Here is a 24,167-nt window from a genome sequence, read left to right as displayed (position 1 = left end):
ATTCTGATATAATCCCCTATATACTTTCCTATTTGAGGTGCATAAAATTTGTCTCTAAGTTTTTTGCAATAAAAATTTCGTTAACTTTGTAAGATAAGTCGTATTATAAAAATTAATAAGTTATCAATTTACAATCTATAAATAGTATATTAAAAAATAACACTCTATAAATACCGTGCATGTATTGCACGGGTTCTATACTAGTTAGAAACACAAGATTTAGACCCAATAACACAGCTAAAACAACAACTACATTACTGTAGCAGAATTGATGTTTGATACCTTTTCAAGCGCCCAAACTCTATATCTGTCTTAAACTTAAAACGGGTCAAATAGCATAAACAAGACAAAAGCTGAAGGCCTTGATACTAGCAAAAAACTTGTCCTATATACTGTATACAAGTGGAATGCAATTTGACCCGTTTTAATTGTTGCGGCAGCATGCAACATGTCCATAGGTGCATCTTTCATACCACATACTCCCTCTGTCCCGAACTCCCGATTAAAAAATGCAAGGGTTTAGAACCTAATTAAACACCACATATTCTCATTGAAGACGGTGATATCCGTCACAAGCTTGTGACGGATACCGTTTCCTCTCGCAAAATACTCATGAGAGGTGAATGGGGGTGCACATGGGGGGTGTCCCACCTTGTCCCCTCTCTCTTTTTGTGAGAAGTCTTCAGCTTGTGACGGGATTAGTCCTTCAGAAGCAAGACGCTTTGATTAAACACAGACATTCAAGGCGGAATAACAGATCGAAAACAACAGCTACACTACTGCAATAAAACTGAGACATTTGCAAGGGAAATGCCTGAAATGGGTTGCACAAATCTAAGCCATATATATCCTTTACATTCAGTGATGCACAAAATACTGTTGCACATAAATACGGAATGCCTGGCCGAAAGCTTCAGCAGGGCGCAACATTTCCAGAAGTAATCACATCTTTCATGGATCTTTCGAGCCATCCCTCCGTCTCTACAACATAAATATCCTGTCTCGTCTCGCATTGGTGGTCAAACAATGTCAACTTTGACCGACATATTCAGAAAACTGTTTATGTGGGAAATTAATAGTCGAAGTTGACATCAGTTGACCAACACAGCCAAGCCGGACAATAGAAATGTGTGAACTAAAATACTGACATAGTATCAATCATGGGATTAGTGGCGGTGGCGGAGCCAGGATTTTAAGTCAGCGGGGGCGAAAAGGTAATATTATAAAGGGGCCTCGAAAAAGTAAAAAATTTTATTTAAAAAATTTTGAAATTTTCAAACTTCAGCGGGGCGACCGCCCCTGCTAGCCCCTCCTCGCTCCACCACTGCATGGGATTGGTCTTTCCCCGGAAAATCTAGGTAGTTGAACGATTGAATTGACACGAGTCACCCCATCCAAGCCGGACCAGTGCTGGTCTTCATTTAGTATGGATTGCACAGTTACTGGCAATCTCCTGAAAGAGTTGTTTTCTTCAGCTGATCGGACAGTATTATTCCGCTGAAGATAAGGCTCGACAGTCTGTCCATCATCTGATTGCATCGGTGCACCTGAATAATTACTTTGGATCGCGGATGAAGAAAAGCCTTGTTCATTATACTCCGATGCAGAATCCATTTTTCCATCCAAAAATAAGCAAACAACAGCACAATCATCCATCTTTGATGTCGGATATTTCAGTTTCCATTCCCGTGCAGCTGATTCGACCAGTACACGCGCTGCTGAGGCCCGAACAGGAACTGTGGATATTATTTCAATAACTTCCTCGTTGCTTAAAACATCCCAAATCTGAAACCAGATATATCAGAATGCAATTTAATGTTAGCAGTCGCCGTGAATTGATATAAACTGAGGACAACAATAACAACAACAACAGAGCCTTAATCCCAAAAACATTGGGGTCGGCTGACATGAATCATTCTTTAGAACCGTCCATGGGTGAACGCACAGTCGCACACCTCAAAAATGCGAAAAATAGAAGAGAAAAAGTGAAAAACAAAAGGGGAGTGAAACATAATACAAAAGTCAGGTAAACCTATAGGTTTTAAAATCGAAGTCCGGATTTCTTTTATAAAAACTTAGAATTTAAAAATTGATATAAACGGAGGAAATATGGTTAAAATTTTCTTGGTATAGCTAGCTTACTCCGTCTGAGGCCATAACAATGAACTGATCCCTATCAGTCAGAGTTCTGTGTGCGAACTCCGGTACAGAGATAACCCCATAATCCTTCAGACAGAAATCACCAAAAGCGCGTGCCATTGCTAAACCAGGGGCGTCATCAAATGGTAGCCAAACTCTAGAAACTTCAGGCTCGTCTTGCAACGCAAACACCCTGCCCTTCAAACGCTTTATCCTTTCCGCTTCAACTAGAATCCAGTTTTAATCAGTAATTAATTAGATCGGATCAAAAGAAATAAATCAACAATCTTTCAGAGATACTCGTATACTAGACTTACTGGGCAAATCTGGCTTTAGATCAACCGTCAACTGAATTGCTTTCAGAACATCATTGTTATCCTTTGTTGCCATGATTGCCCGAGAATCACCAATGTTTCCGATGAACAAATTTGATCCCTGCCAGCCATAAATAGCTCAAAATTGGTGTCAAAACAAAGAAAATAAACTCGAGTAAATAAATTACTCCGTACCTGTTTTACAATAGTAACAGCAGTACTCCCACTACAAAAGCCGTCCAACTTGGGTTGTGATCTCAACTCTTGATCCATAGCCTTATACGATTTAAGAAAAGCATCCTTCCACGAAGAATATGGCGTCTTATCCTCAACTGAACCCTCATTCTCGGCACCTGCTTCATCACGAGTGCCACTTTCCTCGACTTCCTTTGTCTGATACGAGTTCAGGAACGATACCAGCAGCAAGGGTAATATATCCCTCACTTTCTGCGCAACTAGATGACCGTGTGGCCCATGTCCATCAAACACGCCACAGAACGTTACATCATTCGCCATAAAATCCTACAGTACATATATTTCTAAACATCAGCATATTCAACAACAACAACATCAGAGCCTTAATCCCAAAATGATTTGGGGTCGACTGACATGAATCATCCTTTAGAACCGTCCATGGGTTCGCACACCTAAAAGTGCGGAAAACGGGGGGGGGGGGGGGAATGAAAAACAAAAGGGAAAAGGTAAATTTATAGGTTCTAAAATCGATATTTATGCTTTTAAATAAATCACATAAACTTATATTAAGCGCCTAAGCGGTCTCAAAGCAAAACCATGCAAAACCGTCTCTTACAAGACTCACTGCAAACATATTGAATCAAGAGAAGACATACCTCCCAGACAATCATGGCATCCTGGTTTATTCCCTTGCGACCCTGCTGCGTGAATATACAAGAACTCCGGCTCTTCCCATTCATAAAGATTCGATTTGGTATAGATAATAAACGCTGCAATGCAACAGCATGGTCGGAAAAAGTTCTACTACTACTACTACTACTCCTTCTACCGCGATTTATCATCCCTGAGCAACATGATGATGATGACTTACCGTCTTCATAGCTGCCACTACTACAACTACTCACATTACTTGAAATACATCCTCCCATTTTCCAAATGTCGAAAACTTGCGCTTTCAATGGAGTTCAACCAACCTATAATAGATCTAGAACCAACAAGAATAAATTAATGTCACCTTGCAAAAGAGCTTTGACACATTGTCAACCCAACCAAAAAGACTATCTAGAGTATCCACACTCAACCAAACCTCTTAGAACAAGAAAAACCTCGTCACACCACGCGTCACACGAGTAAACTAATGGGTGAATTTACGACTCGTCTCGTCTGCTGGTCAAATGTGGACTACTCAAAACTGATAAACCACACCAACTGAACATCACATTAGCACTAATTAAAATCATAAAAATTTACAAGCATACAAATATACATTAATTTATTCATGACAGTCCAACAGCAAGTCAAGAATACAGAAAACAAATGAAATAAACAATTCTTCATTCATAAATTACCTTCCCCCCTTTACCCATTCAGTATCCGTCTTAAGATGAAAACGGGTCAAATGCTCCCATTTACATATATAGGACAAGCCCTTTGTTAGTCCCTAAACAACCTCCTTTTATCTAATCTACCATACTTTACCCGTTTCAAGTTTAAGACAGATATTACCGTCTTAAATAAGAATTTGTGTTACTGATTAAGCAAAAGCATAAACAGTAAAATAATGCAAACCCATGTGAAATCAGCATTAGAATAATCTCCCAAATCACTACTTTTGCAGTATTTAGCAATTAATTTACTATTATACCTCACAAATTGCAGTCAAAATTTTAACTTTTAAGTAAAACCCAATTGTTGAAAAACAAAGAAAAACTAATTTATAAGAAATGACAGCAAGATAATCCTCCAGATGGTAAAAATCATTCAAACCAATAAAGTAGGGACAAAATCTAGCATAATGATTTCATTAATGCAATTAAATTACTACTAATCACAACCTGAGGGGCAACTATTAATGTAATAAGGTAAACTAGTAAGAAAATCGAAAAATTTAACTAATAATTCAAATTTTTCTTTGTTCAGGGACAAGCGTCTCTACTAACCCTTATTAAATCAAGAATATTCGCTAGTACAAATCATTTGCTTACCTTTTTTTTATTCAGTATTTCAATTAAATATAAAAAAATGATTAGAATGGACGGGGTAATATGTTAAACCAATAAAAAAAACATGATAAGAATACTCACCTAAGTGATCAAGGAAAGCAGAGAAGATTTTGCAAAAGTGAGACATGGAGGAGAAAAATGGGTGCATGCAATATAATAATAATTATAATTGTAATAATAAAATAAAATAAAATAAAGGGAAATTATAATAAAGTATAGGAAAAAAATGAAAAGGGAAAGTAGAAAAAGACGAAAAAAAAAGGTGGGCGAAAAACGATTAATCGTCAAAGCACTAACACATAAATACGTGAAGTAAAATGCAAAAGAGAAAAGATCCATGACAAAATGACATGCATGCAGTCCATTGTTTTGAAAATGTTGGATACCTAAACAATTCAACTTGTTGACTATTAAAACAAATGGATAAAAACAATATTATTGTTCGGGTTCGGGTTCGGGTTATATGGATTTTAGTAGAAAATAGGTCGGTTAGGTACGGGTTGGGTTATAAGGTTGTAGTTTTTTGTTTTGTTTTTTTTTTTTTTTTTTTTTTGATAAGGTAATAAAACTAGATTGATCATTTAAGGTAGGACCAACCTATCTCATCCTTTCGAATGATTGAGGTAAGTTAAAGCCACCGGCTTTCAAACCACCCCGAAAGATTTGGACATGAATATCCAATAGAAGCCATAAAGTCGGTAACTTTGTTGGCTTCACAAAAACAATGTTTAATTATCACTTCGTCAAATAACTGAAAATCTAATTTTACATCCTTGATAATACTAGAAATTTCCCAAGAATTTGTCAAGTACTACGGATTGAGTTTTATAACACATAAATTATCACCTTATACAATTAACTGTGAAATTCCTAAGTATTTAGCTGCTAGAATGTCTTATAAGGTTGCAGCTTGTAATGTTAATATATGGTTGTTTTGTTAATTAGGAGTATGAAAAGTACGAAGTATATGTTTAACTTTAACTGGAGCGAGTTTGTATGATTCCTAATTAATGTAGTCCTCCATTTTAATTATTTGTTTGCCTTTAATTAAAATGTCACACAAAATATAAATAAATAAATAAATAATTGAGGCAAAGAATGTAGTAAAAGTCGTCTAGGAAGTCATATGAGGAGTGGAAGTGTCCCGTTACCAAAAAAATATGCAAGAAATGGTTAAGATGTTTTTGCAGTCCGTCTCATTATAGACTGACACTTTTCGTTTATAGCTATAAACAAATAGTGTCCCTCTCATACAAATTAAAGTGGGTAGTGCAAGTGGGTATCCATTTCCCATCCACTTGCACTACCCACTTTCATATGCACAAAAGAGGGAAAAAAAACTTAAATACACGTTGCTAATCAATATCTTGGCAAATATTTGTGTAAAACGGTTTTACAAATATTTATCGGAAAACAGATCTTTTAATAACTATTTTTATCCACTAATATAATTGTGTTTGAAACCGTTTTAAAACTATATCAGCAACTCTCTTATAGAACCGTCCTATAGTATAGGACTGACCCAATAGAAGAATAGCTCAAACTAATCATTAGATTATATTTGTATTTTAATTTTATTTTAATAACTCGATATCTTATGAGTAATACAGACACATTTAAATAAGTAATTTATCAATATAAAACATTAGGTTATCAAAATAAAAAATTTTTATACTAATTTATTAATTAATTTTATTAGGCTTTTTATAAAAGGATTTGTCTTACACATAAAGTGGTCTTATATAACAATTAGTGAAAACTGTCTCACGCAAATCTTGCATTTTCCTAAGATTTGGGCCTTACTTTATTGTCAACCCACAAACTCGAATTTTTGCTCAGCCCACTAGCTAGCGGACTCTTGCTCAGCCCACAAACTCCAATTTTTGCTCAGCCCACACACTTCAATTTTTGCTAGGGTGAACTCTTATGGTGTTTTTGGATAATAAAAGTGGAGGAAAAGGGAGGGAAAGGGGCATGAAGGAAGAGAAAGGAAGAGAAGGGGGGAGGGGGAATAGAGTGTGGTAACTGTGGTTGTTTGAATACAATTTTTTTTTAAATTTTTCCAATTGTGGAGAGATTTTGTGATAGAATATGACTTATAAGTTTGTTAGGAGTTAGTTAAAGGTTGTTAAACCTTCCATAAATCGGATTAGTCGGTTTATTCTTAGTATAAAAGCTACAGCTATCTCATCAATTGTATCTCATCAATTGTAATTATCTTACTCATCTTACTCATAATACAAACACAAGTATTTCTCTCATATTCTCTCTCTCTCTCTCTCTCTCGTTTTCTCTCAATCATCTCTCTAAATCTATCGTCTAATCACATCTTAATCATGATGAACTATCAAGTTCAACAATTTTTTTTTTTTTTGAGCTTGATTATGCTTGGAGGAGCGAAATTGGATTCCTTTAAATCTCCCCCCTCCATTTCCCTCCACCCGTATTTACTATCCAAACAAGAGATTTTAAATCCCTATTCTCTCTCACTTTCATTTCCCTTATTTTTTTTATCTCAAAATGTTTAGTGAAAATTTAAAAAAAAATCGAGTTTGCATTATAATATTTCCCGTTCTTCCTGCTGAAATTTTATTCCCCCTAACCGTAAATTTTGACTCTGTCAGTGCATGTAATACCTATTAAAAGATTACTTCGATCAGGTCATGATTAATAATCCCCCTTATACTAAAAGGATAAGAGATCTCCCAAATTTTCCCAACTAAATGAATTTGGCTATAATTGGGCTTTCATCATATTATATCTGTAATTGGACGCTTATTATATCATATCTGTAATTGGGCTTTAATTATATTATATCTACAACTGGATTATACTGAACTTTGTCTTTTTCACCGATTAATGCAAAATATTAATAATAATAAATTTTACAATTAAATTTCAAATTGAGTTAAATATCAGTTATACAATTGTTATTTTCTTTAATATTCATATCTAAAAAACCGCGCATTCGCGCGGGATCTATGCTAGTACGGATTAAAAGGCTAGTTAAAGAATAAACACATAAATATTTTAAAAAATATAGGTGGTTGATTTTTATAGTATGCATTTTATTCATTTGAGTATGCTATTTTTAGTTCCAATGTATTTCTCAAAGTATTATGAACCGCATTGATTGATATTTTCGCCAAAACTATGTAGTGGACAATAAAAATGCCGTGTACTCCATGGTACTATTGGACCTCCATGTCAATAATAATAATAATAATAATAATAATAATAATAATAATAATAATAATAATAATAATAATAATAATAATAATGCGGGGGCTCAGGTGGCCGCTTACATTTTTACTAGACTTAGCTTTGCTGTTGCTAAGGATGTGGGAGCCCAGATTATTTCTCGGCTTCCCACCAATTTCATGTAAACTTTTATTTTTCTTTTAATAAAAGCTGCGCGTATCCTTTTATAATAATAATAACAACAACGATAATATTATGTTTTTTTTGTGTGCAAATAACGATAATATTATGTGATGTATAGTAATTGTACGAAGTACAATAAATATGGACGTCTAAATACTCTCATACCAGTATCACCGGGAACTAAACTCTAATTTGTTTGATCGATATCTTATGGAGTACGATTATAATCAAGCTATAATAATACAAGGTTACTTTATTAACGGTTTTTTTAAGGTGTGTTCTATGGAGAACACATGATAATAAGAAATTCATATAAGACAATTTTTTAATATTTCTTCACTAAAATTATAAGAATGAGTATATCTTTCTATTTTTCATTATTAAATCTTAAATAATATCGCGTGACCCTTAGCCACACATTAGAAAAACAGTAATAATAATAATTTGTTATAAATGTGCAAGTTGTCTGGCTCAACGCTCGTGAAAAGTACTGAATTTAATACTCGTAATTACAAATAAATGAAACGTACAGCAGTAGTTGTATGAAGTTACTAATCTTACTATAAATATGGGCAGCAAAATACTCAAATACCATCAAGCAATAATTGTGCAATAGTTTTATACGATTATAATAATTAATCAAAGCTTACAATAATCTTTAATTTATTTCAAGAATGGCCATTTCCTTCGCAATTGAGAATGTGAAGCCAACTTGGCAAGACCCAGTTCAAATCCCATATCAGGTCATATTCGCTACGTTTCGATTATTTATTTACATTTTTTATTTAGTGTGAAGAAAGTTTTAATAAAAACAAATAAATAACCGAATAAGAAAAAATATTTTTATATTTTCGTTTTAGTATCTGAATTGTTTAAGTTAACTCAAATAAGACGGTTTCATAAAATCATACAACTCTCGACCTCTTGTATATTGGTTTTATGGAGGTGGCCGTCTTGAGTCTTGACCTAGTAGTTAAAAAGGAAGTACGGTGGCCTGGATAAAAGGTTTCAGCTTCGAATTCCCGCGCCCCTGACATTGTACTGTCCTTGTGACTCGTATAGTTATATACGACGTACTACATTGTTACATGGTCTTATTCAATTCTTAAATGCATGCAGGTGACTGAAGATGGGATCGTCGTGTAAATTCATTGTGTATTGGCCTTTATGTTTCATGTTATTTCTATTTTTAAGACGGTTATATTTGTTTCAAGTATAAAACGGGTTAAATGTTATCCCATATATGAATTTGATGATGAGGTAAGAGTCTGTCAATCTCTTGACAAATTTTACTTTATCTCATTCATCTATTTAAACAAGAATTTGGGATTTTAGCCAGTTATTGACCTTGAGTTTAAGCATGTGAAAGTTTGATAACTCATGTTGTTGATAACTTTTGTGTGTAAGTCTATGTCATTGTAAATTGTAATAATAATTGAAGGCCAAATGTGTTTTTAATTAATTGTTGTGTTGCATGGTTTTTTTTCGCAAATTCTTTTATACGACGGTTGTACACGTGTAATCAGGATAAAGGAACGATATTTTGATCAATAGTGATCACTTTTTATGACTAAAAAATGACCATTTTTTTTCAAACTGGTCACTATTGACAAAAAATTAGTCACTTTTTGTGAAAAAACAAAGTACGGAAAAGACCGTCATACAAGAGATAATATTTTTTCTTTACCTGTTCTCTTTGGTGACTGTGCTTTTATTGTGTTATTGTTGAAAGAATTTTCGTTTATTTTGAGATAGAACATTCTTCGCGTTTATAAGTCGGAGGAAACTCAGATTTTATGCTTCATAGTGTTAGATCTAGTGTTATATCTAAGTTAAGTTTAACCACTGTAGTTATTTCTTGAAATATTTTATGGACATAAAATGAGTATTAAAATTGTAAACAAATTAAAGTACGGAAATATTGCATGAAAAAATGATTGACGTTGTATAAAAATCTTCTTTAAAATTTATTTATCTCTTGCCGTCATTACTAATAGACTATTTTCGACATTAGAAAAATAATATAAATTAATAATAAGAATAATAAATATGGAGGAATAATTTTCAGAAGTTGTAGTCACCGACTCACGGCATTGAGCGAGTTAGGTCTTATTCTTTTGGACTTAATTTTAACTTATTTCAGTTCAGTTAATTCTATTCAATTCAGTTCAACTCCCCTCTTTACAAACATCTCTGAACATGCAAATGTTTAAACAGTTGACTCGTAAAAATTAATAATTCATATCTAAACCACGCAATCTATTTACGGGTGTTCACCGGACCGGATCGGACCGGACTGCACTAACCCGGCCCGCGAACCGGACAACCCCATATCCCAAACCTGGAGACCGGACCGGTTAGGTGGGAACCCGGACCGGACTGAACCGGCCGAACCCTTTAGGTCCGATTATTTCCGGGTTTGAACCAGACCGGTTCTATTTTTAACGGTAATTTAAGGTGATTTTTTTTTCTTGGACCGGACCGGACCGGAGACCGTCACAATACTTATATGGACCTGGAGACCGAACCGGCCGGTCCCCGGTCTGTTCGATTTACCGGTCCGGTCTGCTTTATGTGCAGCCCTAATTCTATTTAATTACGTAATAGTCACTAACAAATATTCAACCCTCTAATTAAAATAAGTCTAAATCACGAAATGTCGAAATAGGCAACAATGAATCTAATTCCGATAAGGTGAAAGACGACAATCAATGTCATTTCTACGAGAAGAATAATCCAAATTCTCTATATGATTATCTATAACAAGGCACCAAATTCTCTAAGTCGAAAAAAATTCGTGACGTTACCATCAATGTCATTTCTACCATGGTCGCTCGCTTTCGTTGAACAATATTTTTTTTTTTTTAAAACAATTTTAGTTAAGTTAAAATATGTGATTGATATTTTCAATTTTACGCTTATGATACTAAAAGTTATTTTCCTTCAGATAAAATTTTTCGTTCCCTAACTTCAAAACAAATTTGATTCCGTCACTATTACATGACTTCATTGTCATAGGTACGATAATTAAGAATCTAAGATATTGTGTATATATAGCTACCATCCTCGTCCTCTTTCGAACATAAACTCACACTCAAAATAACAAAAAATCCAAAAAAACACGAAATAATGAACGATGTTAATATATTACCAAACAATTCAATAGTAGCAATTAAGAGTGTCCCGTACGGGACGTATATTACTGCATGCTCAGATAATAAATCGGTCCAATTATCACACGTACCGGACCCAAACAATATCCCTAATAATTGTCGTTGGACGTTACGTAGTCGTGCCCAAGCATTTGATTTAATTGCATACCTTAATTTCATAGGGTACTACGGCAAATTCCTATGTACACGTAACGCCGATTTATTAGGGTTTCAAAAGGTTGTTTGTCAAGACAACCCGATCGGACCTGTCACCCGATTATGCACTTCTGGTTGGATTCACGACCGGTTTGGTGTAATACCCCACGGAAATTGAAGAGGTCCAGTGATAGGCTTAAAGGAATTGGAAGTACTACTCATATCAACAAAGTGCACTTTCTTTTATGGTCATCCATGCGAAAGAACTCCAAAGTTAAGCGTGCTTGACTGGGAGTAGTCTTAGGATGGGTGACCTCCTGGGAAGGTTTCCGGGATGCGCATGATTGAGGACAAAATGCGCTGTAAAGGACCCGTGTTGATCTGTGGGCCATGTACACAGCCTGGTGAGCTATCATAAGTAACTGTTCTCGACCCGGTTTGGGCCGGGGTGTTACATTTGGAGCCACTCCCGGGAATTGTCGGCTTCGTCTGTCATTAGCCGGGAATTGGTTATCGGCCTCTAGGTCCGGTTCAGTGTTGGTGGTTTCGCCTTTTGATGTTAATTGTGTTTTACCGGAAGTTTATTGAAGAATTGTGTTTATCGGTCATCCACAATTAAAACACGTGCATGTTCCTCGAGGGGTCTCTTCGGACCCTGAGACGGTTGAGCTTGTAGACCCGATGGACGGTGAGCTTCCAGCTCAACAACGTTATAATAAAACTGTAATAAGAGTTGATAAAGTGATTTATAACTTTGAATCGGGGAGAAATATTAATTTGGGAGGGATACAAGAAAATGGTGATGTTGAAGCCGCAAATACTTCTACATAAAATGTAGAAAATGATTCTATAAACAAATAATTGGAACGAAAATTTACGTAATGTTTAATTTTATGTCCGCTAATTCATGTATGTTTATTTGCTGTTGTGGTTTGTAATAATAGTGTTGGTGTTTTTTTTTGTTTTCAATCGGATTTTCTTAGGACAAACGTTAAAATATTTCCGCATTTAGATTATTAGTGTTTATCGTTAGGACATATGTGAATAACTATACTACCATAGTTATCATATACGGACTACGGAAGTTTGAAACAATAATGCATGGCGAATAGTTTGAAACAAATTAAACGACTATTTTAGCAAAAGACCGAAACAATCTAATCCGTATTAATTATACTTTTCTTGCTACAACCACTCTTAGTAGTGTTGTCGATCTTACGATTAGGAATAAATTAAACAAGATCATATGCTATATTGCTATACAACTACAAGTGATTCTTAAAATTGCGTGAAATTAACGAGTTCCTTAATAATGTTATCAACAACACGTACATATTCCACATGCATGGCTGCATGCATGCATGCCCCATAGGCTATAGATATATAGGCAAGTTGTAGATTCGTTGCTAAATTGATACCCAAAAAAAAATTCAAAACTCTTGAATTGACATGTGTACTATCAGTGACGGAGCCAGAATTAAAAAGTGTCTGAATTCTATGTTAAATAATACGAGCTTTATTAGAAGTATCTGAACTTATCCATTTACACATTAAAAATATGAACTTTGAATTAGCTCAAAAAAAAATACATTTAAGCATGAACGGATTCTTATACCTTGATTGTACAATGCTCTATATACAATTAGATGTATAATCCTATTTATGCAGGATGACGCCCTATCACGGCCTCGTCTATAAAATAGCACTCATCTCAATGTTCATGAAACAAGCTTAGCAATACTCATCAATCTAAACCCTCTCAAAAACATCCAAACCCTAAACCGACACCACCACCACAACCATAAACAATAACGATGATTCCATGTCAGAACTCCCACCAGACCGGTCAATAGTAGCGATTAAAAGCTGCCATTACGGGACATACTTATCCACATGTCCCAACTATAGGTCCGTAATAACCCTACAAAAAGTAGACGATCCAAACAAATTACCTCAAAATTGTCTATGAACAATTCGTCGAAAACTTATTTACGACGATAATAAACCATATGACACCCTTAAGATAAAAAGTTGTTACGGAAGGTACCTCGCTGTTAGAGGGTTATTATTATGATAACTATAATAATATCTTTCCTAATATAATATACGAATATTATCTAATATCTCTAATAATTTATATACGACCGGGTTGGAGCTACTAATGAAGATGACGGATACCGGCTCATTGTTATGCGAGACGAAGCGTCTTTATTATGCGCTAAGAAATATGATTAACTCAAGGTTCGTTCTAGCACAATGATTCTCTCTATGAAGTCTGATGTGTATTGGACAATTCATCGCGTGGGAAATGATGACAAGCGGAAGAGTATGGTGGAGGATGAGGACGAGGACGATTGGCACAAAAGTCGACATGGAAAAGGTATAACAATAATTAATAATAACGCTGGGGTTCCGTTTTATAATCATTCAACTGTTATTGATTCGGGAAAGAACGTGAATTTAGATGGTAATCAACGTAATGGAGGTGTTATAGCGGGAAATAAACATTATGCTACCTGAAAGGAGGTGTGAGTTGAAAAATGAGAATGTGTCATTTAATGGTACTGAAACTCAATACGACCAAAGTCATGTTTGAGAACGTGACAATTATTATCGGGATAATAGAGTTAAAAATAACGAGGATGACGTGGATGCCACGGAATTAGCAGCCACCCTATAATAGTTCTAGAACCAATATTTCTGCTCCCCGTCTTTTATCCACCCTATAATAGATCTAGAACCAACAAGAATAAATTAATGTCACCTTGCAAAAGAGCTTTGACACATTGTCAACCCAACCAAAAAGAGTATCCACACTCAACCAAACTCCTAGACTAAGACAACGTCGTCACACGAGTAAACTAATGGGTGAATTTACGACTCGTTTCGTGTGCTGGTCAAATGTGGACTACTCAAAACTGATAAACCACACCAACTGAACATCACATTAGCAGCAATTAAAATGACAGTCCAACAGCAAGTCAAGAATACAGAAAACAAATGAAATAAACAATGCTTCATTCAAATTACTAACTCAGTTAGTCTATCTTAAGACTGGCAGTTCCGTCAGCTGAAAACTGGTCAAATATGCTTCCACAGTTCCACTTACATAAATACTACAAGCAACTTCCTTTTGTGTTATCTACCATATTTGACCCATTTTAAATTTAAGACGGATATTATCGTCTTAAACAAGAATTTGTGTTACTGATTAAGCAAAAGCATAAACAGTATAATAATGCAAACCCATGTGAAAATAGCATTGGAATCATCTCCCAAATCACTACTTTTGAAAATTTAGGAATTAATCTACTATTATACCTCACAAATTGCAGTCAAACTTTTAATAAGTAAACCCAATTGTTGAAAACAAAGAAAAATTATTTTATAAGAGATGACAGCAAGATAATCTCAACTGACAAACTTCAGATAGTAAAAATCATTCAAAACAATAAAGTAGGGACAAAATCTTGCATAATGATTTGATTAATGCAAATTAAATAACTACTGATCGCAATCTAGGGGTGAACTATTAATATAATAATAAGGTAAACTAGCAAAAATCGATAATTTTAACTCATAATTCAATTTTTTCTTTGTTTAGGGACGTGCGTCCCTACTAATCCTCTTAGCACCATTAAATCATTAGTACTCTTGCCTAGAAATCGTTTGCTTACTTTTTTATTCGTTGTATACATACGTATATTAATCAAATATAAACAAATAACTGGGACGGACTGAGTAATATATTAAACCAATAAAAAAAACATGATAAGAATACTCACCTAAGTGTGATCAAGGGAAGCAGGGACGATTGGAAAAAAAATGAAATATGGAGGAGAAGAATAATAGGTGCGTGTAATAATAAAAAAAAATAAACCGTTTTTTTTAACATGTGTTCTGATAGGCGATAGCACATATTTATATGCTTAGTGTGGAAAGATTTATAAGATATTCTCGTAAATTTGATAAATAAAGGAAAATTATAAAGTAGGAAAAATGAAAAGGGAAAGTAGAAAAAGACAAAAATAAGAGGTGGGCGATAAACGATTAATCGTTAAAGCACTAACACATAAATCCGAGAAGTAAAATGCAAAAGAGGAAAGATCCATGACAATATGACATGCATGCATTCCATTGTTTTGAAAATGTTGGATACCTAAACAATTCAACTTGTTGACTATTAAAACAAATGGATAAAAACAAATAATATTATTGTTCGGATTCGAGTGGAAAATAGGTCGGTTAGGTATGGGTCGGGTTATAAAGTTGCGATTTGTAAAGTTCATGTTAGGCCTTGTAAATTAATTTGTTAAATCATGCAAACTGGCTTGGGCTGGGTCTGTTTCATAAGTACAAGGAGATTTATATGGGACTGGGACAATTAGGCTTCAAAATTACAAATGTTAGGTAGTATTTTTTGAAAATGAGACAAATGTTAGATAGTGTTTGCCAAAAGACTCATACTTATATGCAACTATGTAAGCACAAAAGTTACTCTCATTTTTTTTTAAATAAGATTGAATCAGCATACATCCATCCGAGATTTGGTTGTCAAGTGGGGTTCAGATATGGCTGTAAACGAGCCGAGCTGAGTTCGAGCTCGGGTGGGCTCGCAATTTTTAGCTCGAGCTAGAGCTCGCCTCGAAGTTCGTCGAGCCTAAAATATTAGAGCTTGGAAAAAACTCGAGCTCGACTCGAGTTCGAATCGAGCTCGTTTTGTCTTTATATAATTTTCATTTTCTCAATTTTTGAATCTAAATAACTATAAAGATTTTTAAATAACAAATAAGATTATAAATTACTAGAAAATATTAAATTACTAGTTTGAATGCCCGTGCGTTGCAACGGGGTAATTAGCTTATTTATAATGCAAAAAAAAAAAAAACGTTATAAGCGTTTAATGTTTACATTATATGTCTAATGATTTGTTTACATATTATTAAAATATCTCTTTCAAAAAAAAATAAAAGATTAATATATACGTGGGTTAACTCTTATTTATAATCATATAATCACCCCACCTTATAGTAATCTTTCGATTTGAGACAATTCTACTATTTATAAGTAATATATTCACAAAAATTGGATTTTTTTTCTGATGTGGGACAATTCTAATATTTATACGTAATATATATTTATCAAACCTGCATTATTTTTCAATGTGGGACAAATAACATACTCAGAATTACTCCATCTTTTTTGTACTTACTTCGACATCCAACCAGATCTCGAATACCGAATACAGATAATTGCTGCTCATTATATCTAATAGTTATATTTAAATTTAATAATATGATCAAGTACTCTCCATTAATATTTGTACGTTGTTTTTCTTCAAAAAAAATTTAACATAATTGAGATACGAAAATTTCCCGTGGTACCTTTTAATTTTGTTAGATTTTCCATGTTACCCCTACTTTTAAAAATTTGCCTATAGTACCCTTGAGGTTCTATTTTTTTGTCCATGGTACCCCCTAATATACAGGCTGTTAAATGGACGTTAAGTTTGATGGCGTGACAATAAAATAACAATTAAAAAATAATACCCCCTTTATTGTTTTATTGGTACGGATACCTCTCTTTTAAATGCAAATTTTATTAACTATATCATTATAATATTGGAAATTTCTCATGGTAACCTTGAATTTTGATAGATTACACATGCTACCATGGACGTTTATTTTCTATTTTTTTTTATCATAATTAAAATATGTGCAAATGATAAGAACCTATACTCTAATGATAGAATATTTGTTAACGCAATTCTAATTATATTATTTAAACATAGTATATTTACCACACCTACATTATTTTTCAATATGGGACATATAAAATCTATAGGTAGAAAATATAATGATATAAACTTTTAAGAGCTCTCCAAGACAATACTTAAGCGACTCAAAAGATTTTGGGTTGATGCCTAAGTTCCAAGGATGCTCATAGAATCACCCACCTTATGCTATATTTCGATATGGGAAAATTCTATTTTTTATATGTAGTATATTTATCACACCTATATTATTTTTCAATGTGGGAGATATAACATACTATGAAATACACCATCTTTAATATGTGCAAATTATATAAAATCTATATATACTCTAATGATAGCATTTCTTACCATGAATCTAATAATATTATTTTCATAATTTTTTTACCTACATTATTTTGTCAAATGAAATTTAAAAGTTTTTATATAAAAATTAGAAACATTACTTGAATATAAAATAAGAAATACATAGTATATATTATAATAACTAAAAGATTTTCCAAACATTAACTTAGGTTAGAAACCATTATTGTAGAGACAGTAATACAAACTCTTTTAAGAGTTATCCCTGATAATACTTAAGGGAATCAAAAGATTTTGGGTTATGACTTCTATTTATAATCATAAGATCACCATGCCTTATGATAATCTTCCGATGTGGGACAATTCTAATATTTATACATAGTATATTCACCACACTTACGTTACTTTTCAATGTAGGACAAATAACATACTAAGTACACCATTTTTTTTTTGCACCTACTTTGACATTAACCCGATTTAATAATGAGAAAATACAATACAATACAATACAATATACACTCTAATGATAACATTTTTTTTTGTCACAATCTAATTATATAATTTTCATACGATACTTTTTTTCAAATGAAATATAAAGTTTTTATATCAAAATTATAAACATCACTTTAATATAATATAGAAAATGTATATATATGGGACATATATATTATTTATACATAATATATTCACAACACCTACATTATTTTTCAATGTGGGACATATAACATGCTAAAAAGTCTATGTCTTTTATATCAAAAATTTTTGGATTAATACATAAGTTTCAAGGATGCCTCCTATTTATATTTATAGAATCACCCTACCGTATACTATTATTTCAATGTGAGATACATAATTTAATTATTTAGACGTAGTATGTTCATAATGCCTACATTATTTTTCAATGTGAAAGACATAACATACCAAGAAATACGTGTCTCTTCTTAAAAAATTACTATTGTATACATATTATTTTTCTTTGAAGGTAAAATAACTTAGTCTCGATCATTAGATATGGATCTTTACATCGTACATATAACGACTCATTAACGCTCTATTACTGCATTCAGAAGACAACCATAAGTAAAATCTTTAGTTTTGTATTGTGTTAGAAGATTACCATTAGTAAAACCTTTAGTTATTTTTTTATTTTCTTGTTCATGTTCTTAACTCTTTCCCGGGTAGTTCCCAACGATTTTCACTTTTTTTTTTATATTATATCGTAGATAATGATAAAAAAATCTTAAGAGCTCTTTAAAACAATATTAATGAGACTCAAAAAATTTGGGTGGATACATAAGTTCCAAATATGCATCCTATTTATAATCATAGGATCACATCACCTTATACTAATCTTTCGGTGTGGGACAATTCTACTATTTATATGTAGTATATTCACCACACCTACTTATTTTCCAATATGGGACAAAACATACTAAGAAGTACACAATTTTACATATTAAGAAGTACACCATCTTTAATATGTGCAAATAATATGAAATTTATACTCTAATGATAGCATTTTTTAACACAAAGTTAATTATATTATTTTCATAATTTTTTTAACGATATTTTTTTGCCAAATGAAATGTAAAAGTTTGATATAAAAATTGGAAATATCACTTGAATATAATTTAGGAAATATACATATTATAATAATTAAAAGATTTTCCACTTTATTTTTTACATAAAAAATTATACTTTCCTAAATTGATTTTCGATGATGTGGACGCTCTAGAATCGCTCGAAAAAACTCTCTTTTATATATATACTAGTTTGGATGCCCGTGCGTTGCAACGGGGTAATTAACTTAGTTTAAAAAAAATGGTTATAAGGTCTTAATATTTACATCTTATCTCTAATCATTTATTAGATATGATCAAAAGTCAAAACATCTTATTTAAGAGCAAGTCCAATAGTGAGCTATAACTTTATAGTTTGGTAATTCCTTATCATATTTCAAGCTACAACCCTTAAACCATTCCAATGGTAAGCTATAAGTTTCTAGCTTTGTTTTTATTTAATAAATAAAAAATTAAGAATAAATCAAACCTAAATTTATTTAGCTAAATTTCTATTGGTTGATTTGTGATAGAGGGTCCATTCAAGCTACTAGCTTCATTAAGCTAGTTGCTTAAGGCAAGCCATTCTATATGACCATCTCCAATGGTGTAGCAACTAGCTTGCAATTTTAAGAAATTGCAAGCAAGTCCTTAAGCTACACCATTGGACTTGCTCTAAGAGACGCAAAAGATGTTAGGTTGATACCTAAGTTCCAAGTATGCCTCATATTTATAATCATAAGACCACTACATCTTATGTTAATCTTTCGATGTGGGACAATTCTATTATTTTTATATAATCCTACATTATTTTTCAATGTGGACATATAACATACTAAGAAGTACACAATTTTATATATGTACAAATTATATGAAATCTATACGCTAATGATATCATTTTTACCACGAATCAAATTATGTTATTTTCATAATTTTCTTAACGATATTTTTTTGCCAAATGAAATGTAAAATTTTTTATATAAAAATTAGAAACATCACTTGAATATAATATAGGAAATAAATTTTATAATAATTAAAAGATTTTCCACTTTATTTTTTACATCAAAAAATATTATTTATAATACTTTCCTAAATTAATTTTTAAGATCACTCCACCTTATGTGAATTTTCTAATATGGGACAATTCAACTATTTATATGTAGTATATTTACTACACCTACATTATTTTTCAATGTGGGACAAATAACACATGAAAAAATACACTATCTTTTTTGCACCTATTTCGATATCCAACCCGATTTAATAATGAGAAAATATTATACTATCTATTTATATTTGTACGTTTTTTCCATTTTTTGTCATACTTAAAATATGTACAAATGATAAGATTTAAATTACATTTTTTTTCCTAACACGACTTTTAAAATGTAATTGAGGGACAATAGAATGTATAAACAAATGCAAAATATTTCTTTTTTCTGGTGCGATTTTGATTAATGGTTAAAATTATGATGTATTTTAGTTACTCAAATGTAATGAGGCATAATAATTACATATATTTGAAAGTTAAAAAGATTTAATTCTACTATTTATCAAAGTAAAAAAGCTCGTTATTGATTTGTTTGTGGATTCAAGATCTTTTTATCCAACACTTGATTGTATTATAATTCATAAATTTTCTATTTTAATGCAGAGATTATCATTATATGACACAAACAAATTTATGTATATTTAGCACCCATTTTATTTTTTAATTATGACTTTGTCTTAAATAAAGTTATTATATTATCGATTGTCTTAAAATAAACATTATAATATCACTAATATAGTAATATATAATCGCTTTTATAAATATCTACGTGATTAATATTTGTATGGTATTGTTGTAACTAAGGTTTTCCGTTAATACAAACTCTTATAATAACTTTCTAAGATAATTTTTAAGCGATTCAAAAGATTTTGGGTTGATACCCCTAAGTTATGACTCATATTTATAATCATGTGATACCTCACCTCATGATAATCTTCTAATGTGGGACAATTCAACTATTTATATGTAGTATATTTACCACGCCTAATAAATAATAAGCAAATACTATAGGAGTACTATTAATTAATATTCATATAATACATTTTTTTAACTTCTTATCGTAATTAAAATATGTGCAAATAATATGATACTATATTCTAATGCTAGCATTTATTTACCAAAAATCTAATTATATAATTTTTCAAAAAAAAAAAAAAATTATGTTACTTTGTTGCTAAATGAGATGTATATGTTTTTATATAAAAATTATAAACATTACTTAGACATAATATAAAAAATATATATATATCATATCGTGGAGTTAATGATATAAACTCTTAAGAGTTCTCCAAGACAATGTTTAAGAGACTCAGAAGGTTTTGGGCTGGTATTTAGGTTCTAAGGATACCTTCTATTTATAATCATATGATCACCCACCTTATGCTAAACTTTCGATGTGGGACAATTCTATTATTTATACGTAATATATTCACCACACCAACATATTTTTCAATGTGGGACAAATAACATAGTTAGAAATACACCATCTTTTTCGTACATAATTCGACATCTAACCCAGGTTAATAATAATGAGCAAATACTATACTCCCTCGATTCAAGACCAAATACAACATTCCTTTTTTTACACTATTCATGAACGAATAGAATCTTTACGATTCCTTGCAATATGTAAGACAAAATATGATCATGTGGGATCTTATTTGATTCACCTATAAAATACAATGAGAATATCAAACTTTAAATTTTTTATAATGTAAACTTAAAGATATTTACGTTGTAATTTGTGTCTTGGCAAGTGTGTAAATGAAAATGTTGTATTTGGTCTTGAATGGAGGGATGTACTTCTTATCGTAATTAAAATATGTGCAAATAATATGATACTATATTCTAATGCTAGCATTTATTTACCAAAAATCTAATTATATAATTTTTCAAAAAAAAAAAAAAATTATGTTACTTTGTTGCTAAATGAGATGTATATGTTTTTATATAAAAATTATAAACATTACTTAGACATAATATAAAAAATATATATATATCATATCGTGGAGTTAATGATATAAACTCTTAAGAGTTCTCCAAGACAATGTTTAAGAGACTCAGAAGGTTTTGGGCTGGTATTTAGGTTCTAAGGATACCTTCTATTTATAATCATATGATCACCCACCTTATGCTAAACTTTCGATGTGGGACAATTCTATTATTTATACGTAATATATTCACCACACCAACATATTTTTCAATGTGGGACAAATAACATAGTTAGAAATACACCATCTTTTTCGTACATAATTCGACATCTAACCCAGGTTAATAATAATGAGCAAATACTATACTCCCTCGATTCAAGACCAAATACAACATTCCTTTTTTTACACTATTCATGAACGAATAGAATCTTTACGATTCCTTGCAATATGTAAGACAAAATATGATCATGTGGGATCTTATTTGATTCACCTATAAAATACAATGAGAATATCAAACTTTAAATTTTTTATAATGTAAACTTAAAGATATTTACGTTGTAATTTGTGTCTTGGCAAGTGTGTAAATGAAAATGTTGTATTTGGTCTTGAATGGAGGGAGTACTATTTATTAATATTCGCACGTTTTTTTTATAATATTTTTTTGGCAAATGAGATGTATAAGTTTTTATATAAAGATTATAAACATCACTTGAATATAATACATAATATAGAAAAAATATGTATATATCATACTCTGATGATAATGATATAAACTCTTAAGAGCTCTCCAAAACAATACTTAAGAGACTCAAAAGGTTTTTGGTTGGTATATAGATTCCAATGTTGACTTCTATTTATAATCATAGGATCACCCACCTTATGTTAATCTTTCGATGTGGGACAATTATATAATTTATACGTATTATAATTACTACACTAACATTGTTTTTCAATGTGGGACATATAACATATTAAAAGAAGTACACCATCTTTAATACTCGTATGTGCAAATCATATGAAATCTATACTCTAATGAAAGCATTTTTTGCCACGAATCTAATTATATTATTTTCATAATTTTTATAACGACATTTTTTTGCCAGATGAAATTTCAAAGTTTTTATATAAAAATTAGAAATTTCTCATGAATATAAAATAGGAAATATAGATATTATAATAATTAAAAGATTCTCCACTTTATTTTTTATGTGGAAAATATTATTTATGAAACTTTCCTAAATTAATTTTTGATGATGTGGACGCTCTAGAATCGCTCGAAAAAACTCTCTTTTATATATATATATAGACTAGTTTGGATGTCCGTGCGTTGCAACGGGGTAATTAACTTAACAAAAAAAAATTGGTTATAAGGTCTTAATATTTACATTTTATGTCTAATCATTTATTTAGATATGATCAATAGTCAAAACATTTTATTTAAGAGACGCAAAAGATGTTAGGTTGATACCTAAGTTCCAAGGATGTCTCATGTTTATAATCATAAGAGACGCAAAAGATGTTAGGTAGATACCTAAGTTTCAAGGATGCCTCATATTTATAATCATAAGACTGCTACATCTTATGTTAATCTTTCGATGTGGGACAATTCAATTATTTTTATATAATCCTACATTATTTTTCAATGTGGGACATATAACTTACTAAGAAATACACAATTTTATATATGTACAAATTATATGAAATCTATACGCTAATGATATCATTTTTACCACGAATCAAATTATGTTATTTTCATAATTTTCTTAACAATATTTTTTTGCCAAATGAAATGTAAAATTTTTTATATAAAAATTAGAAACATCACTTGAATATAATATAGAAAATAAATATTATAATAATTAAAAGATTCTCCACTTTAGTTTTTACATCAAAAAATATTATTTTTGATACTTTCCTAAATTAATTTTTAAGATCACCCACCTTATGATAATTTTCTGATGTGGGACAATTCAATTATTTATATGTAGTATATTTACCACACCTCCATTATTTTTCAATGTGGGACAAATAACACACGAAAAAGTACACCATCTTTTTTGCACCTATTTCGATATCCAACCCGATTTAATAATGAGAAATATTATACTATCTATTTATATTCGTATGTTTTTTTTCCATTTTTTGTCATAATTAAAATATGTACAAATGATATGATTTAAATTACATTTTTTTTCTAACACGACTTT

The 24,167-nt window shown here is 31.5% G+C and overlaps 1 protein-coding gene and 1 long non-coding RNA gene across 2 annotated transcripts; one reads left to right on the top strand and one right to left on the bottom strand.

Moving 5' to 3' along the window:
• Positions 1-798: 798 nt before the first annotated feature.
• LOC141610633 (putative protein phosphatase 2C 1) lies at positions 799-5,007 on the bottom strand. Its single transcript, XM_074428815.1, has 6 exons — positions 4,733-5,007; positions 3,305-3,633; positions 2,649-2,975; positions 2,457-2,574; positions 2,143-2,366; positions 799-1,785 (listed from the first exon to the last, which is right to left on the bottom strand). Exons 2-6 carry the CDS (start codon positions 3,575-3,577, stop codon positions 1,303-1,305), a joined length of 1,425 nt encoding a protein of 474 aa, XP_074284916.1. The 5' UTR covers positions 3,578-3,633; positions 4,733-5,007; the 3' UTR covers positions 799-1,302.
• A 3,618-nt stretch (positions 5,008-8,625) lies between these two features.
• LOC141610631 (uncharacterized) lies at positions 8,626-9,497 on the top strand. Its single transcript, XR_012528361.1, has 2 exons — positions 8,626-8,778; positions 9,155-9,497. It is a non-coding gene; the product is annotated as an uncharacterized LOC141610631 (long non-coding RNA).
• The last annotated feature ends 14,670 nt before the right edge of the window (positions 9,498-24,167 follow it).

Source organism: Silene latifolia, chromosome 11, assembly GCF_048544455.1.
Source record: "Silene latifolia isolate original U9 population chromosome 11, ASM4854445v1, whole genome shotgun sequence".
Taxonomy (NCBI): Eukaryota; Viridiplantae; Streptophyta; class Magnoliopsida; order Caryophyllales; family Caryophyllaceae; genus Silene; species Silene latifolia.
This window is presented reverse-complemented; position numbering and strand designations above follow the sequence as displayed.

Excerpts from the sequence above, each read along its gene's own strand:
- LOC141610633 (XM_074428815.1), bottom strand. The coding sequence starts at position 3,577 with ATGGGAGGATGTATTTCAAGTAATGTGAGTAGTTGTAGTAGTGGCAGC. Across the intron at positions 2,976-3,304 it reads ATGCCATGATTGTCTGGGAG|GATTTTATGGCGAATGATGT; the intron begins GTATGTCTTCTC and ends TATGTACTGTAG. Across the intron at positions 2,367-2,456 it reads TCTAAAGCCAGATTTGCCCA|TTGAAGCGGAAAGGATAAAG; the intron begins GTAAGTCTAGTA and ends ACTGGATTCTAG.